This window comes from Misgurnus anguillicaudatus, chromosome 18, assembly GCF_027580225.2.
Source record: "Misgurnus anguillicaudatus chromosome 18, ASM2758022v2, whole genome shotgun sequence".
NCBI lineage: Eukaryota > Metazoa > Chordata > Actinopteri > Cypriniformes > Cobitidae > Misgurnus > Misgurnus anguillicaudatus.
The window spans coordinates 5898788-5918182 of NC_073354.2; the positions used below are offsets into that span (position 1 = coordinate 5898788).

Consider the following 19395-nt stretch of genomic DNA (forward strand, 5'->3'; position numbering starts at 1 on the left):
AGACCTGCAGGGGTGTGATTCTTCCGGATAAATCCGGAATTCCGGCTTTTCCGACCTGAAAATGAGGCTTTCGTGAATCATGCAAATCCAATTTTTTGCGTGTGTGTGTGTGGGGGGGGGGGGTTGCAAGGCACCGTTATAAATAACCGCATATCACTCCGCAATAATCTATTTATTTGTCACGATGGAACTTCATTCAAAGCAGAGTTCACAGAGCCTGCAGTCCGATCTCCGGTGTGTGTTGTTGGCTGCGAATTAAAAAAAATCATGCGTTCGCCTACAAATGGTATGAGAGAAACACGTCTTTCACTCTCAACCAAACTAACAAACTAGCCAATCAGAAGTAGAATAGGGAGGGGTCTTTGAGGTGCGGCTGAGGTCCAGCTCAGGTACAGATGCCGCGCGGCCGCGGTGAAGTCATAAGTTTACGTTGAGTCAGCACGATGAAGAGTAAGTTTATGAAGCCTAGGTAAGACGACCTAATTGATAAAGGACTTAAATCAGTGGCGCTGGGCATGGATAGAAGGAATAGGCAGAGACAAACAGTATTTTAGTAGGAAAAAAATTAAGAGAACCAGGTGTTTGCTGCTTTGACAAAATTGTCCGTTTCAAATCAGGCTATGCCAGTAATGTAAATAACAGATTTCTCGTCGAGGTGAAATGCTGTCTCGCAATATCAATATAAAGTTGCGTTTTTGTCAAAAAGTTTGCCTGCATTATATTATACTGTAATCACATACGTTAACGCGCGCATATACGCGAATCAGATCCAATGTCATCCTAACGAACACACGCATATGTTTGCTCCTCTTAATGGTTTGTGAATCTGGCAGTAACGCTTGCGATTACAGAATAATATAATGACAAGCACAAACATTCATGGATCTGGTGTGTGAAACGCGTAGCTTTGACTGTTAGATGCTTTGCCAAAAGAACCATGCAAAAGACAAATGCACTTGACTGCCTTTCCAGAAAGTCACAACATTTGAATAAAGTAACAAATGTTGTAATCAATAATTAATCTGTATTAAATGCCCCCACTAATTATTCTATAAACATTAAACATGTTTTGACCAATGGCGAATCTCATTTATCATATGTTTATGTGGCTTGTGTGCCTTATTATTATTACAATATGCAACCAAAGATTTTACTAAAAGGGCACACATTTGTTTACAAGAACATAAAATCCTCATAGATGTAGTCACTTATTTTTACTCTCTAAATGCACCACATTGATGTATTTACCTTTAAATGCACAAAATGATTTTGTTCAGTCTGAAGCAGTGGCAAGGCTACATAATGGTCAGGGTGGCACTAACCCACACAGATTGACGATTGGCCACTCAGATCGATCAACTTTGAGCCCAAATTATATTTCAACTGTATTTTATTTTATGTGTGTGTGTGTGTGTGTGTGTGTGTGTGTGTGTGTGTGTGTGTGTGTGTGTGTCGCCACGTCATGGTAGGTGTGCCGTATATTTTCCTGCTTTTTTGTCCTTTGCCAATCACACCTATGGACCTGACATCCTCTCCGTCGCACGCTTCTGTCATACACACGAGCACAGCATCTCTTATTATCACACTGAGTGTTTGTTCTGCATCCCTTTTTGTTGTTTTTAAAGGGAGATATTTTCATTCATATTCCTGTCTCTGTAGATATAAACTATTGTAGATCTGAATTGCTTCCCTATCGATGTTTTTAATAATTTAAACATTATATAATAAATTATAGATCTGTAGGAAGTAATGCAGTGCTTTGTCATTGTGTTATATTTATTACACGGGACTCTGGAATGCTTGATTCTGATTGGTCAGTGTGGTGAGATTGCAAAGTTTGTTATCCCAGGCAGATAACATTTGCTTGATTCTAAAAACACGGCCTCGTCTGTGTACTGCAAGTCTTTTTGACAGTTGCCATTTACAGTTTTCAACAAATGCATTAATATTTTTGCATAATAAACGGGATAATGCACAGTCAGCTGCTTATTATCGTAAAATAAGTCGTGATCATCCTGTCGGATTTATTTTGCACAATAAACCAGCTGACTATATTATCTTATACATATAGTAAATACCAATGCCAGTAAAGATTTACTCTTGTCTATACAATTTCAGAACCAAAACAAACACAAATGCACTTCTTTATTTAAAAAGTTTAATATTAATGTAAAAATTATTATGATGCGATTTCATGTTTTTTCCTTTGTTTCTGAATAGGGCTGGGTATCGATTTAGATGTTCCAGATCGATTCGATTTCGATTCACAAGCTTTCAATTTTCGGTTCCAGTTTTCTGGGCGGTTTTTATACTCGGTTCTCGATTCAACTCAATTACTATAGATTTAATACAAATGCTATATTAATAAAAAAAGAACAGTGAACAGCCATTTACAAGTGGGTAATTAATAAAAAGAAATTAAAAGCCACAACACTATCGTCGTCGTCTTGCTTGCGAAATATAAAATGCTTCCACCTGAATCCTCCATTTTAAGCACCGAATGAATGAATGACAGGCTCACCTCTCGCTACTTGGTAACATTGCGCAAGGCAAAAAAGAGGGTGACATCTAGTGAAGAAGACTACTAATAAGATTAACGTTAATCTTACGTTCAATGTTTGCGGAAATAAATTTGAAAAAAAATTGATTCTGCTCTTTGAGAATCGATTTTGATTGGACCACGTAAAAAAAAAAAACGATTAATTGAAAAATCTATTTTTTTGCCCAGCCCTATTTTTGAAGTGTTAAAAGTCGCAAAGATTAAAGTCTTAAACCCAAAGAGATATTTTCACTAAAAGTAAAAGCTTATCCAGGCCTTCCTTAAACGCCTCATCCAAACACGGCCCCACATATCTATGTCACAGTGTCGGAAGATTTGCGTTTCACTGCCCAAATATACGCAAAGAAAGAAGGCGTAACTTCTATTCTTGCTGTGGAATTGTTGCAGCTGAAGCCATATCGTGGAGACGCTGTGCTTTGATATTCCAGATATGGTAAGGGGTGTAATGTTTCCGTTACACATTTGAAGTATTCGGCGAATCAAAATGTACTGGATAGCTGGCCAATCAGAGCACACCACGCTTTTCAGAGTGACGAGCTTTGTTAAAATTGATGCGTTTCAGAAAGGCGTGGCATAGAGGAGCAACAATAATGTTGAAAATAGGGCTGGGAAAAGATTAATCGCGATTAATCGCATACAAAATAAAAGTGATTTTTGGCATAATATATGAGTGTGTGCTGTGTGTAATTATTATGTACATAGAAATACAACACATTCATGTATGTATTTAAGAAACATTTACATGCGTATATATATTTATTTATATTTTATATATTCTATGGTATATAAATAAAAAAACTCTGACATGAATATATGTATGTGTGTGTGGTTAAATATACACAATAATTACACACAGTAAACACACATATATTATGCAAAAAATAACTTTTATTTTGTATGCGATTAATCGCGATTAATCTTTTCCCAGCCTTAGTTGAAAATAATGTGTTTTTTGTTCTAAAAATGTTCTTTTTAGCAACGTCATATGATCACTTTAAATTAAAATAAGAACGACAGACATGTGTTTATATAAAATTAAGTAAACACTGCCTGAAGCATTTTTAAGTGATGACTTTCACTATGGAGTTTTTAAGATTGAAGATTTTTAAAGACTTCATGATGTTGAGCTGTTATGTTCACATCCCCCATTGTTGAAGTCTTTGGTGTTCAGTGAAGTGTCACCTCATCAATCTTTTTTTCCACACACACAATAACCACATCTACCTGTTCACCAGTTGTGTGAAATAAAAACCTTTTCATACCTGAAGTATAAAAAGCCTGGCTGTGTCATAGGTGGTTTTAAGCGTGAAGACTTATTATGGTTGCCTTCTGCTGTCATAAGAGTGTCATTTTTCTTGTGTCTCTTCTGCGGTTGCCTAATCCAGCTTTACTCCTGACTCCAGTACGCTCTTTGTGTCTGGGGAGTGTTGGCGTCAAACCGAATATGTCAGTCTATCCTCAGATTGTCAGGCTTCACAAACAGAGAAGAGTATCTGGGTATTGTGTGTGTGTGTGTGTGTGTGTGTGTGTGTGTGTGTGTGTGTGTGTGTGTGTGTGTGTGTTTGTGTGTGTGTCATGTGTACTCGTATGGCCCTCACCTTTGCTAAAACCCATCTATTGTTCATTCTTGTGATTGAACTCCCCAAATTGCATCCATTTGTTGGGCTTTTTCATTTATCGTTTATATTGTCAAACTGCAAAGCTCATTTCTGCAGTGAAAATCCCATCATCACTTGCTGTTTCTGCTGTATTCCTTAATTGAACCACTATATGTTCAAACAACCTCTTTTCCGATGTAGGTCTGTATTTAAAAGTTTACAAACTTCTAAATAAAAAAATCTAAATTTTACAAACAATAATATTTGGGGTGCATTTGTTATACCATATACGGTTTTTTTTTTAATTGCTGTGGCATTTCTACTATTTTTGGTCTGTTTTCATTCACAAATAAACATAAAACCAAGTAAGGACATTAAAATTTGTTTAACCTAATATTTTTTCAGAAATACAGTTTATTAGCAGCTGATTCAAGTGTAAATTCTGGTCTCAGCTAAGGCGTTTTTAAGCATATTTTACTAAAAAACTCAACTGTTCATGGACATCCAATGGGTAGTCACATAAAACACCAGGGCAGCAATTTATCGCAAAAAAAAAAACAATAGCAATACCGTAATATGCATATTGCGGCGATTTACAAAACTGCACTTTCCGCACTATAAACCGCACTGGAATATTTAGCCGCATCATTCAAAAATGCGTCTTTAAGACGAAATAACATATATAAGTCACAGTGGACCATACGTTGCGTTTATTTTGAAAAAATTTTCACAAAATCCAAGCCAAAGAACAGACATTTAATCTGGAAAGGCAAGTTATTCAACTAAACAATAGCAGACAGAACAGCAGGCTGAATAGATGTCTGTACGTTAAAGTAATATTATCAGTTATTTAAACAATAAACCATAGCATACAAAACTTACATGGAAGGTTGAATAGTCTAAATTAACTGAACAAGCCAACTACCGTGAAGTTCGCATACTCGTCATTCCATATTACAGAACCCATTGAATTATATAAGTACAGAAGCAGCATATGGCAGACTCTCGCAGCTGTAGACGGTAATGTCTCAAAAATGTAAAAATTACTGACTTACAAGGCTCACCTGGCTATAAGACGCAGCACTAGCCAAGTTATGAAAAAAACGCGGCATATAACCTGAAAAATACGGTAACTGAATGGTTTTAATTAGGGATGCATAACGATTAATCGCGAAAAACTTTTATTCTGCTTTAAATTAATCGCGATTAATTGCTATGCATCCATAGTTTTAATACTTTGAAAAGTTCCGTAATGGCAAATTAGACGGTTGATGCAAATAGAAGAGATACTGGCGAGACAGAGGGAGAGATGCTTTTTCCCCTGCAAGAATGTAAAAATGAATTATTGGTTATATAATTTTCAGTTTTTGAAAAAACGATTGTATAATTTTATTGGATTTTATCGGAATTTATCAACTTAAAGCATTATTATATCGTATCTGACATTGTTAGCAAGTTATCATGCAGCGCTATTAAATATTTAGTAAAGCTTGATTAAGGAACATTAACTAGGGGAGGCACATCTTACTTGCCATTTTTCTTGTTATATCTCTTCATTTTGACACGCAGCTCTGACATTGGATATAAATCCAGCTGGTCCGAGCTCTTTTAAAGACTGCAGGGTTTTATATGGCCACGCCTGGCTCCCCAGTTAAACTCCCATAATTCCTCTGTGTTTTAATTGGCTCGTACAAGGGCTGTCATGTGGAATGATGAAGGATGAGCGTTGGGTGGGCTGCATTACTCAGTCGCACCAATCAGAAGAGAGAGACGCTGCATTCATTTATTTTTCTCCGGTTTCTGTCTTCTCGTCTCTGGTAAGAGAGGTAGATGAGTGACCAATGAGCCTGAATAATTACGTTCATCAATTAAAGAACCCAAAGACTTAACGAAAATGTCTAATTATGGGCATAAATCAAGCAAGCTAAAGTCTAGGCTAATTTGTGCAAGGTTGAAGTGGAATGACATTTAGGGTAGGTTTTTTTTAAGATAAGCTTGGTCTGATATGAATGCAAACATAAAACATGCTTCCCAAACCTCCATATTTTATGGTAAGCAAAAAGCAGTAGGCGAGGGGAGTAGTATGTCCAAATTCATAGTATTCGAAAAACAGTAAGCGAAAAATACCTGGATGACCTACTACTTCCGGGAGATCCCGAAGTGTTCATTCGATGGACACTTTGATCTGGTGCCATTTTACAGCAAGCAGTCCTCACAACCACAAAAAAACAACACTGAAGGTGCTAGCTTTTCTTGTCCCCACATGGACGTCTTTACTCAGGGTGAAGATATAGGGCCATCCCACAAAACCAAACCTCTTTTGAGTCATTTGGAAAAAGCTTCCAAAATGACATTAACAAGCACTCCAGCATAACTGGAAAATTCGTTGGAGAAAGTTACAACTGGAAGTTGTGACCCACAGCCTTCAAGATGCTCGGTCATTTAGGTCAACACGCGGTATATGTTCATATGTTCCTCTTCATCCACAACTAGGTCATCGTCATAACGCCTGCAACATGAAGTTAGTCCCATCTGAGGGCCGACTCATTTTCCATTATGGTAATTCATTCAGCTCCATAAACCACACTGCTCATCTGTCGTGGAATTTAAGGACTTGTAGGAAAGTTTTGTTCAGCACCGCTCAGACTGTTGTACTACATGGCAGACAAAATTGGTTGTATTTTTTCTTTTGGCTCAGTGCTCGGTAGTAACGGAAGATTTCTGGTGCTGTTGATTATGTGCATTCCAGTTTTCCTCAATCTGAGACCACAGGCAGGAAAAATTTGTAGTCGTTGAGACCTGACAACCGCCAGCTCGCCTGGAGCTCATAAAACCAAAGTTCCTTTGCTAGAACCTGGGCCAGAACCTTTTATCACCTCAGCTGTTGAACGTGACGTGCAGTCAATTCCACCAGTCTGTGTTTATTTCTTTTGAAACACCCAATATCTACATATAAATGTTTGGCTGTTCTAATTGGCTCTTTTGATGCGGTCAGATCTTGATTTTGACCCTCCTGTTTTTGTTTTTCAGGATCTGTCTGGCTCTATAGATGACCTACCCACAGGAACAGAGGCGGGTCTCAGCTCGGCTGTCAGCGCTTCGGGGTCCACCAGTAGCCAGGGCGAGCAGAGTAACCCCGCCCAGTCACCGTTTTCACCCCACGCCTCTCCTAGAGTTCCCAGTTTGCGCAGTGGGCCATCGCCTTCACCGGTCGGCTCACCTGTCGGTTCTAATCAATCACGTTCTGGGCCCATATCACCTGCTAGCGGGCCAGGTACACATTTGTTTCTGTGTGATATCGAGATTATCCATTTGTTTGGTCTCAAATTTTTGGTTTATGTCGCTGACCGAAGCAAAATTATATTTATTGTTCAATTTAAAACATAATTTGTATATTTAAATTATGTTCCTTTTAAGATTACTATTTACATTTTTTTTAGAATATGTGCAAAATTAGGTTATATGGAATCTTAATTTGCTATTTAAGATTAATTGGTTAAAAAATTTTTTTTAAATTATTGCTAACACTTTAGCATGTGCATATTTTTTTAGCATGTGCATATTTGGACGTTACTGTGAAGGGAGTGCCTCATCGATGTGTTTTTTGCCTTCGTCCATTTTTGCTTTTTAGTAGAAAGAAAGGTCATGCTGTGACGCACCAGTTTTCTACTGGTCACATACCTCCACGTCAGAGTTCACCAGACATGAACTTTGGTACGCAGCGAAATATATTTGCAATGAGCTTGTGGTTTCGGTCTGAAGCGTTCGTATGTGTATGAATAAAATGGAATGAAAAGTATAGTGTGACCACCCCTGTAAACAGATTAAATAATAAAAACTATTATTTCTCATTAGCAGCTAATGCATTTACTGTGGATGCCAATTCACTGCCTAGCAACCAAACAGAGGTACCCTAGCAACCAATTAAAAAAAAGCCTATATCTCTGCATCAGAACACTGTAGAGACATGGGCATTGGATCATTTTACTTGTGGCTTGGAGTAGGGCTGTGCAAAAAATCGACTGCGATTATCATGCGCGTGTCATCAGTAAAGCCGGTTCGGTGATTAGTATTAAATCGCCATCAGCTGCTTTCAGATGGAGCGGCATTTATTACACAGACCCGTAGTTCACAGAGAAGCTAGGCAAAATCGTGTTCATAATCGAGGAAAATCGATTCCGATTATCTATGCGATTTTGCCTAGCTTCTCTGTGAACTACAGGTCTGTGTAATAAATGCCCTCCATCTGAAAGCAGCTGATTTACTTCTAATCACGGAACCGGCTTTACTGATGACGCGCGCATGATAATCACAGTCGATTTTTTGCACAGCCCTAGCTTGGAGTATTATCACTGGTGGATTCTAATTCACTCCATAGCAACCAAACAGATGTACCGTAGATACCAATTTAAAAAAGCCTATATCTCTGCATCAGAATACCAAAGAGACATGGGCATTGGATCGTTTTACTTGTGGCTTGGAGTATTATCATTTTTGTGGTCCGAATTTTTCTTCTTATTCTTCAGAAAATGTACCTGTCTAGTGTTAACAAATATAACCTTATTGTTATGTTACCAAATTATTTTAAATAGATTTCTTTGAAATAAACCCTCTATGACCGGACGAGCATGCAGTCATGTATTCTCATAGAATAAAGCACATTAAACTGTTTTTGGATGTATATTGGTGGAAAAAAAATTGTGTTTGAGCTCCAGACAGCAGTGGGTTAGCTGCAAGATTCGAGCTGACTCTCAAAAAGTCACCCAGTCATTAAAATAGTTTTGAAAGTCTGTTAGCAGTTTGGAGTCACTTTGACACAATTACTGTCCTGCTGTGAGCTGCATTGTTAGCCGGTCTTCTTTTGATAGCCTGGCAGCAGAGGGCTTTGTGTAGCCGAAGCCGGCGTTTTCCCCTTCCGTTCTGGATGTCACTAACAAGGTCCACAGGAGAGCGTTTACCCTGCTGCACACAAAACTGCCTCATCCCTACTGGGAGAACTGACAGCCATTAGCTGCATGCTGGACTGACCCTGACATATGATCTTTGTGCCATTACCACAGACTGAATATCTTGCACACGTACACGCACACAATTGCTCCTTGGAGAGATGAAATTTGCCTTAAACGCCTCCCGTGAGACTTGTGGTTAGATATTCTGCCCTCTAGGCTAATTTGTCTGATATTTATAGTAAAAATAGCTCTTGTACGACACTCTTAACTGTATTTGCGGTTTTGTGTGTGTATGTGAAACTTAGGCGGCAAGATTGTGACAAAATAATCATTGTTTATTATTTCCATTGATTATGTAATTGCGGTTAATGATTTTGATTATTAGAGTTTACAAAAAAGTCATGCCGGATTTTTCATGTAAGCTACACGTCCCAAAAAAAGAGCTGCGTTCCAATTCGAAGGCCACGTCCTTAAAAAGCTGCAATTCAAGGGCTGAAATCTCTAAAATGCTGCCTTCGGAGGCACAATTCAAAGGCAACAAAGTACGTCCGAATCCAATGTTTGTTTTACTTCCTGTCTCCTAAGATACCTTGTTCATCTTGTCTTACAATTCTATGCATGTGCATGTGCGGAGAATGTGATTGGTCGAATGAAAATTTTTTTTATGCTGCCTATGAAGGCTGTCCAAATGCGTTTCCCAGAGCTGTCGCCAAAATCATTGCCTCATGAGGCAGTGAGGCAACCAGTCAGCTGCCTTAATTTTTTGGACGCACTCAAGAGCGATTCCAGGACCGGAACTGTTGGAGAGCTCTTGTTGAAGGCCTATGTCCCAAACAGGACTAGAGGCAAATGATGATGATGATGATGATGATGATGATGATGAGCGATTGCATCACAGCAGCATGACTAAAGGCTAGTAAGGTTGTTCCAATTTGAAGGATTGAACCGCCAAAGATACAACAAATAGCCTAGGCTATCCAGAGATTAATCACACATCTACAATAGCTGGATATTTTTTTTTTAAAACATTGAAAGCCTTTTAAAATTAAAGTGGATATTTAGCTGGATATTTAAAAAAAAAATAGAAAGACTTTAAAATTAAAGTGGATATTTAGCTGGATATTTTTTTAAAAAAAAACATTGAAAGCCTTTTAAAATTAAAGTGGATATTTTGCCAAAAGTGCTTGTCACTTTTTTAGTATTACAAATTATGTTTTGTATTAATATAATTTTTTTGCAATACTGTATATGTTGTGTTTTACTTCTGTATGTTTCTAAGGTTAAATAATTTGATATATTGTTGGTTTGTTTAAATCAACATGTCAAAAGTTAAAACAATTTCTGGTTCCATATTTGTGACCCCGGACCACAAAACCAGTCTTAAGGGTTAATTTTTGAAATTGAGATTTATACATCATCTGAAAGCTTAATGTAAAGATAGGACAATATTTGGCCGAGATAAAAATCTGAAATTTGAGAGCCCAAAACTATCAAAATATTGAGAAAATCGCCCAAATGATGTCCACTCACAAAAAAAGTTTTGATATACTTACGGAAAAATGTACATAAAATATCTTCATGATTTTTATATAATAACCTAATGTTTTTTGTCATAAGAAAAAAATATATAATTTTGATCCATACAATGTATTGTTGGCTATTGGTACAAATATGTCCATGATTTATGATTTATAAAATTTGCCTTAAACGCCTTCCGTGAGACTTGTGGTTAGATATTCTGCCCTCTAGGCTAATTTGTCTGATTTTTATAGTGAAAAATAGCTCTTGTACGACACCCTTAACTGTATTTGCGGTTTTGTGTGTGTATGTGAAACGATTGTGACAAAATAATAATTGTTTATTATATTTGTAGCAATAGCCAACAATACATTGATGTATAAATCTCAATTTCAAAAATTGACGCTTATGACATTTGTTTTAAAAAGTCAGAAACGTCTCTTCTGCTGTGTCCCATTAGCCTCTTTTACACAGAATCTGCGGTAAATTACCATGAATTTACATCATTCACACATCAGTATCAAAATACCTGTAAATTCGGTGAGAAAGCAGAAGTTACCTGTGACGCGCGGCAAGCTCAGTGTTGTATTTGTAAACAATCCACGTTGTTCATATCCACGGTCCGTATTTTGTTGTTTTTATTTCTTTGGTAAACGCTGACAGTCGCGAAGTTGCTCGTAACCAAACAACATTGCATTAGGCGATGTCAAACCTTGGGTGTGCTCGTGAAACGTCCGTAAACAATGCTGGGGATAAATGCGTCATCTGTATATTAAAACGTTATGATTGGCCCGATCTGTCAGCGCGGTCTGACATCATCCGTTCAAAATGCTGGTAATCTTTATTTTTTGTTCACACGTAGCGCTTACCGTAATCTTACAACCTCTCAATGGTAAATCGGCAGTACAGATTTACCAAAAAGGTTCTGTTTACACATGACTTGTTCCTAGCAATTTACCAGTAAATTACCAGTAAAGACCGTATGTGTGAAAAGGACTATTGACAGGCGTGATGGGCCAAAACTGCAGGTGACGCAACTAGGCTAGTCCGTCTCACTTCATGCTGCGTCCTTTAAAACCAAGTCCTTGACTTCGCAGTCCACCCTTCGAATTGGACGCAGCTTGTGTTCCTAAAAACCTGTGTTTTATACATCACTAACTTGAGACTGTGCCAATCGGTCAACTTCACATTGGCACTCCTAGCTGTATGAAAAACAAAGCCGTTATTCAAATCTGAATAAATGATACACAAAATGCAGGCAGTGAAACAATACCAGAACTCTCCCATTATAATCAACAAAGCTGTCACTCATTGCAGGTTTACAGGGTTTCAGGCGTCTGTCTGAGCCCTGCAGTTTGGCGGGCGCTCGCGAATGTCTGAGTTCTCGCAAACACTCCCATTATAATCAACAAAGCTGTCTGCTCTACACAATAAATCTCTTATATACACTGTGTCTATGTCTGCTTCATTATAACGCAATGTTCTGAAATGTAGCTCAAAGTATATTGGGTGTTAGCAGTGCACCAAATCAAAAATGAACCCAAATATGCAACTGACAGGGGATTTTTTAGCACTTATTTTTGTGCACCACCTAAAAAAAGTCTAGATATACATGAACAAGTACTGTATGTATTATTTTTCAGGTACACAGATGGCCCCTCAGACCCCAGGCAATGTTCCAGATGTGGGCTCCCATTCGGCCCACAGTCAGTCTCCCATGTCTCAGGACAGAGGTGAGCTCTTTTCCCACACTCGCCTCACCTCTGTTAACAGCTAGCATCCCGGACCTGTTTGCTGAATGCCCAAAGAGTGCTTATTTGTCATCTTTTACAAGGCGTATTTTCCGGAGTCACTTTAGATGAATGGGCTCATTTGTGAGACGTATATTAATGACTGTAATGGATATATTCTCCCTCTGGATGACTGCTATCGTGTGATGCTGCACAAGCTTGTTTCTCCATAAACAGTGCTGATGCTGGTATCATCTGAGTTTGTGGAAAGTTGTTGGTTTGGAGCTCTGACAATAACCTATATAAACAATAGGCGTCATCACGATAAAGGGCATCAAATCTTTCATTTCATTTTACATTACAAAGAGTTAAAATGATTGCCTAATAGATTGTAATCGAACTCTTTTATTTATAGTGGTATTAAGTGTGTATGTGTATTAATATACACTCACCTAACGGATTTTTAGGAACACCTGTTCAATTTCTCATTAATGCAATTATCTAATCAACCAATCACATGGCAGTTGCTTCAATGCCTTTAGGGGTGTGGTTCTGGTCAAGACAATCTCCTGAACTCCAAACTGAATGTCAGAATTGGAAAGAAAGGTGATTTGAGCATGGCATGGTTGTTGGTGCCAGACGGGCCGGTCTGAGTATTTCACAATCTGCTCAGTTACTGGGATTTTCACGCACAACCATTTCTTGGGTTTACAAAAAATGGCGTGAAAAGGAAAAACATCCAGTATGCGGCAATCCTGTCGGCGAAAATGCCTTGTTGATGCTAGAGGTCAGAGGAGAATGAGCCGACTGATTCAAGCTGATAGAAGAGCAACTTTGACTGAAATAACCACTCGTTACAACTGAGGTATGCAGCAAAGCATTTGTGAAGACACAACACGCACAACCTTGAGGCTGATGGGCTACAACAGCAGAAGACCCTACCGGGTACCACTCATGTCCACTACAAATAGAAAACCGAGGCTACACTTTGCACAAGCCCACCAAAATTGGACAGTTAAAGACTAGAAAAAATGTTTCCTGGTCTGATGAGTCTCGATTTCTGTTGAGACATTCAGATGGTAGAGTCAGAATTTGGCGTAAACAGAATGAGAACGTGGATCCATCTTGCCTTGTTACCACTGTGCAGGCTGGTGGTGGTGGTGTAATGATGTGGGGGATATTTTCTTGGCACACTTTAGGCACACAATTTGGCATCGTTTAAATGCCACGGCCTACCTGAGCATTGTTTCTGACCATGTCCATCCCTTTATGACCACCATGTACTCATCCTCTGATGGCTACTTCCAGCAGGATAATGCACCATGTCACATAGCTCGAATCAATTCAAATTGGTTTCTTGAACATGACAATGAGTTCACTGTACTAAAATAGCCCCCACAGTCACCAGATCTCAACCCAATAGATCATCTTTGGGATGTGGTGGAACGGGAGCTTCGTGCCCTGGATGTGCATCCCACAAATCTCCATCAACTGCAAGATGCTATCCTATCAATATGGGCCAACATTTCTAAAGAATGCTTTCAGCACCTTGTTGAATTAATGCCACGTTAAACACAGTATTAGTATAGTGTTCCTAATAATTATTTTGGTGAGAATATATCAGCAGTCTCCCAGTGCATGAGCCAAATTTGGTTGTGACAAGAAACCAAAAACTCAAATGGTATATCCATCTTATTTTTGACGTAAATGCCCCGCCATCTTTCAGCTGTTTTGTGTATAACAAAGTCCCTCCTATGTAGATTATTTTTAATAACAAGCTAAATAAATAACTAATAAATGACTAAATCATAGCTTAAGCGTATCAGCTACTACACAGAGCTAATGTTATTGTGTAAAATGAATGTATATAATGTTAGCTTCACATCCTTGAATTCTTGCATGTCTGCCAAATCTCTTTTTTGCACAACAGTCATCCATGCTTGCCATCTTCCCTCGTCCTTAGGAAACCGAATATTTTTATTTTCTCCAAGGTATTTGTTCCAGAAGTCAATTTAGTCACAAGCCAGACTCATAAACAAGCACAGAGACTGAAAGTTAATTTCTGGCCAGTGACGTAACCGTGACAATGCATCTGATGAACTTCTATAATAAATGTACTGTATGTTTGCTTGCTTATTTTACTTAAGAGCGTGATCTGTGTAAGTCTACTTGTCAGACTAGCTATGCTTCTAACCACAGCTCGAGACCTGTAGTTCCAACTACACAACTAAACTGTGTTCGGTTGCATTAAATATTTACATATCAATCTCATAGTTGGCAGTTCTTGCCCCGTAAAATCAGCAGTGTGGACCAGACCTTATGCTGCTTGCTGGTATGGCTGTGTGAGATCAAGCTTATCTCTCATTCCCTTCTGTTTCACTGTTGTAGGATTTGCTCCTAACATGCAGCGCAACGCACCTGGTCCACAGTTTGGAGCCCAGCAGCCAGGACCCTCCATGTCCCCACACTCCTGTCCTACTGGCCCTATGCACCACAGTGTGAGCTCCTATCAAATGGGCTCCTCTTATGGTCCCCAGAGCAGCCAGTATGGCCCTTCAGGTAAAAATACTTGTATCATTAGGTTTTCTGCTTGTGAGACCACTTGTACGAGGATTTCAAGCCAATTATCCTTGGTTTGTCCTATTACTTGTCATGTGTGGCTTTTTAAAGATTAGAACCAACGGATAATTAGAAAAAAAAGGTGATTAGAACCAACTAATGATATAACCAATGGGTGATTAGAACCTATGGCCGTTTAGAACCAGCCGGCGATTAGAACCAACAAGTGATTAGAACCAATGGCAGATGAAAACTAACGGACGATTAAAACCAACTAATATTATAACTACCGGTGATTACAACCATTGGGTGATTACAACCAACAAGGGATTAGAACCAACTAATGATTAGAACCAACAGGTGAATAGAACCATCAGGGGATTAGAACCAACAAGTGATTAGAACCAATGGGCGATTATAACCAACAAGTGATAAGAACCAATGGGCGATTATAACCAACAGGTAATTATAACCATCAGGGGATTAGAACCAACAAGTGATTAAAACCATTGGGCGATTAAAACCAACGGACGATTAAAACCAACAAATGATAATAACTACCAGTTATTAGAACCATCGGGGGATTAGAACCAACAAGTGATTAGAACCAACTAATGATTAGAACCAAAAGATGTGAGTAGAAACAAGTGGCGTTTAGAACCATCAGGGGATTAGAACCAACAAGGGATTAGAACCAACAAGTGATTAGAACCAACTAATGATTAGAACCAATGGGCGATTAAAACCATCAGGGGATAAGAACCAACAAGTGATTAGAACCAATGGGCAATTAAAACCAACGGACGATTAAAACCAAAAAATGATAATAACTACCAGTAATTAGAACCATCGGGAGATTAGAACCAACAAGTGATTAGAACCAACTAATGATTAGAACCAATGGGTGAATAGAACCAATGGGTGATTAGAACCAGCAGGCGATTAGAACCAAGGGGCAATTAGAACCATCAGAGGATTAGAACCAATGGGCGATTAAAACCATCAGGGGATTAGAACCAACAAGTGATTAGAACCAACGGACGATTAAAACCAACAAATGATTATAACTATCAGTGATTAGAACCTTTGGGGGATTAGAACCAACAAGTGATTAGAACCAACTAATGATTAGAACCAACTAATGATTAGAACCAACGGGTGAATAGAACCAATGGGTGATTAGAACCAGCAGGCGATTAGAACCAAGGGGTGATTAGAACCATCAGGGGATTAGAACCAACAAGTGATTAGAACAAATGAGCGATTAAAACCATCAGGGGATTAGAACCAACAAGTGATTAGAACCAACTAATGATTAGAACCAACGGGTGAATAGAACCAATGGGTGATTAGAACCAGCAGGCAGTTAGAACCAAGTGGCGATTAGAACCATCAGGGGATTAAAACCAACAAGTGATTAGAACCAACTAATGATTATAACCAACAGGTGAATAGAACCAATGGGTGATTTAGAACCTACGGCCGATTAGGACCGGTGGGCGATAAGAACCAGTGGCCGATTAGAACCAACGGGTGATTATAACCATCAGGGGATTAGAACCAGCTAAGGATTATAACCAACGGGTAAATAGAACTAACAGTCAATTATAACCAACAACATTTAGAACCAGCAGGCGATAAGAACAAACTAATGATTATAACCAACAGGTGATTTTAACAATCAGAGGATTAGAACCAACAGGTGATTATAACCAGCAGGCAATTATAACCAGCGGGTGATTGTGATTAGAACCAACTAATGATTTTAACCAACGGGTGATTAAAACCAGCGAATGATTATAACCAACAGGTAATTATAACCATCAGGGGATTAGAACCAACAGGTGATTATAACCAATGGGTAATTAAAACCAACAAGTGATTATAACCAATGGCAATTAGAAACAGCCAGGCGATTAGAACCAGGGGGCGATTAGAACTAAATAATGATTATAACCAGCGGACGATTATACCCAGCGGGCGATTAGAACCAACAGGTGATTAGATATTAGATATATGAATTAAATTAAAATATAACTGTGAAAAGTTCACATAAAGAATAAAATAAATCGCATTCATAATATAAATGCATTCATAGCATGATAGATTTGGGAGAGGAATAGATCATCAGTCATGTTATTTTTAATCTCAAATCACATTCATACCACGTCATGGTTTGTCTTGATTGGTGCGAAAATATGTGACGCCTACATGTTTAAAAAAGTAAATGATTTTCATTTCTGAGGGAACATTTCTTTGAAATGTCTCTTGTTGATTCAGCTGTGTATGTGTGTGTGCCGTGTGTCGAAGAGTCCATTAACAGACCCCAGCAGTAATTCATCAGAAATGTTATGGCATGCTGGTGAAATAAATGAACGGCTGCTAAGCGTGCCTTTATAATGTTGTGGCCTCCGCTCTGTCTGATTGATAGTCCCTGTTGCCTTGTACTCACTCACATGACTGACAGCCGACAACAGCAATGAATCCTTCTGCTGATACTCACTGACCTATAGCAGCAGTCCAGCACCGAAGACTTGCAAAGGTTGATTGGATATTAATTTACATAAATTTTTAATCTTCATTTAGAGTCCTTTGAAACTGCAATTTTAAACTACATTAAAACTGTTCAGTGTTGGGGACCATTAAAATGAGAAAAATCATGGAATGTTTTCCTCAAAAAACATAATTTCTTTTTGACTGAACAAAGAAAGTCATCAACATTTTGGATGACATGGTGGTGAGAAAATTATCTGGATTTTTCTTAAGAAAATTGACTAATCCTTTAAGGGTGTTTGAAACAAGGTGAGGTATGCACATCATTTTAACTTCCAATAGTCATCACGTTGCGTTCCTGTGCCTCAAACCCATCATCTATGCATCGCTCCAGGCGTTGTCAGTAAAGCAGCCACCTGTATCCTGGAGATTCATGGCACCTTTCCCACTTTTTTTACCCGAGGGAATTTTGGGATTAACAGGTTTGGAGAAAAGTCACCACAGAGAGTCTGACAGTGGTGTACAGCATCTCTATGTAATTGGCATTGCTCCAGGTCCATGTCGACATTCTGGCAGGCAGCAGCGTTCCTCCTCCCCACCGTGAAGGAGCTTGTTAAGGGTCTCGATTCAGTGTAACTACAAAACTGGGCCAAAAAAAGCCAGCACCCCCCGCCCCCTTCCTACTCAACCTGCTTCATGTGATTTTGAAATACATTTTTACTTCTTTTTTGTGCTGGGAAAGAGAAAAACATGCCAAGACTCTCTGATTTCCACGGGGGACTCTTGAAATTTGAATGAGCCAGAGATCTTTGGGTTTGGATGGCTTTAGGAGTGGAAATCCCAGTTCTAATTGTGACTGAAATTGTGCCTGGCAAAGTCCTCCTGCCAACCAGCAACTTGGGCACGATTAAATTTATGCCTATTATGCACATCAGTGCGCTAGACGAAACTCCACACGGCGAACGCGATGGCTCGTCCCCAGAGAAACTCAACGTCCAGTGGGTGTCAACCTGAATGTCCTCAGATGAACTTGAAAGTTGTCTGTTTATTTCCGCATTAGATATACAGAAAATCCATTCGGATAAAACTCTCCCACATGAAGATCTGATTATAAAGGAGGGGAAAATATTTTTAAATAATTATTGTCACATTATTTTAACGTTTTTAGTTTTTATTGAGCAGGTGAAGTCAGTATTTGTATCACAAACATACTTTGGGATCGTAATCTTGTCAATTTAAAAGTATTATAAAAAAATATGTGACCCTGGACCACAAACCCAGTCATAAGTAGCACAGGTATATTTGTAGAAACAGCCAACAATACATTGATTGGAAATTATTATACATTTTACAATGTGTGTATATATATAAAGTAAAGTTGTCACACCAAAGCTCCAAAAGTATCAACAATGTATTTAATTAAAGACTTTCCCATAGTGTGTTACGTTTCGAGCACGCATGCTCTTTATTTTAAAGTCGGTAATTTAATTTTAAAACGAATTGTGGTATACGTTATTAATTTTTTACCTCTGTCAACGACCATATTACCATAACTAAATCACAGTTTCTGTGTTCATCATGAGTTAAGATGCTTCTTGTCTAACATAAAACCATCATCAAAAAGGAGAATCGGATCATAACCTTATATAACTCAATAGTATACACTTTTGATGTTAAAAACTACTATCATGATTTACTAAAGACACGCAGTGAAAAATTAGCGCAGAAAACACGTGGACATTGTTATTTTTGCGACTGACCTTAGAGGCCGTTTACACTTGGCATTAACATGCATTTTCGTCGATGAGATCACAAGTGGACGACGTTAATGCCAGGTGTAAACGGTGTTCAAAACGTTTTGAGCTTGTCTACTTTCGACCACTTTCAACCACTTTCAGAGGTAGTCAAAAACCCTTTCGATCAGATTGCTTTTGTAGTGTAAACGCACATGTGGTTGAATGTGTTCGAACAGCCACACGCGACCACCT

General features: G+C 38.6%; 1 protein-coding gene across 7 annotated transcripts in view; it reads left to right on the top strand.

The window, feature by feature from the left end:
* Positions 1-19395, top strand: part of arid1b (AT-rich interactive domain 1B) — a 103548-nt gene that overhangs the window by 54528 nt on the left and 29625 nt on the right. For all 7 annotated transcript variants that reach the window (XM_073855666.1, XM_073855668.1, XM_073855669.1 and 4 more), the window contains 3 exons: positions 7189-7432; positions 12269-12358; positions 14744-14914. In XM_073855666.1, the coding sequence (XP_073711767.1) occupies positions 7189-7432; positions 12269-12358; positions 14744-14914 (505 nt within the window). The remainder of the gene's footprint in view (positions 1-7188; positions 7433-12268; positions 12359-14743; positions 14915-19395) is intronic.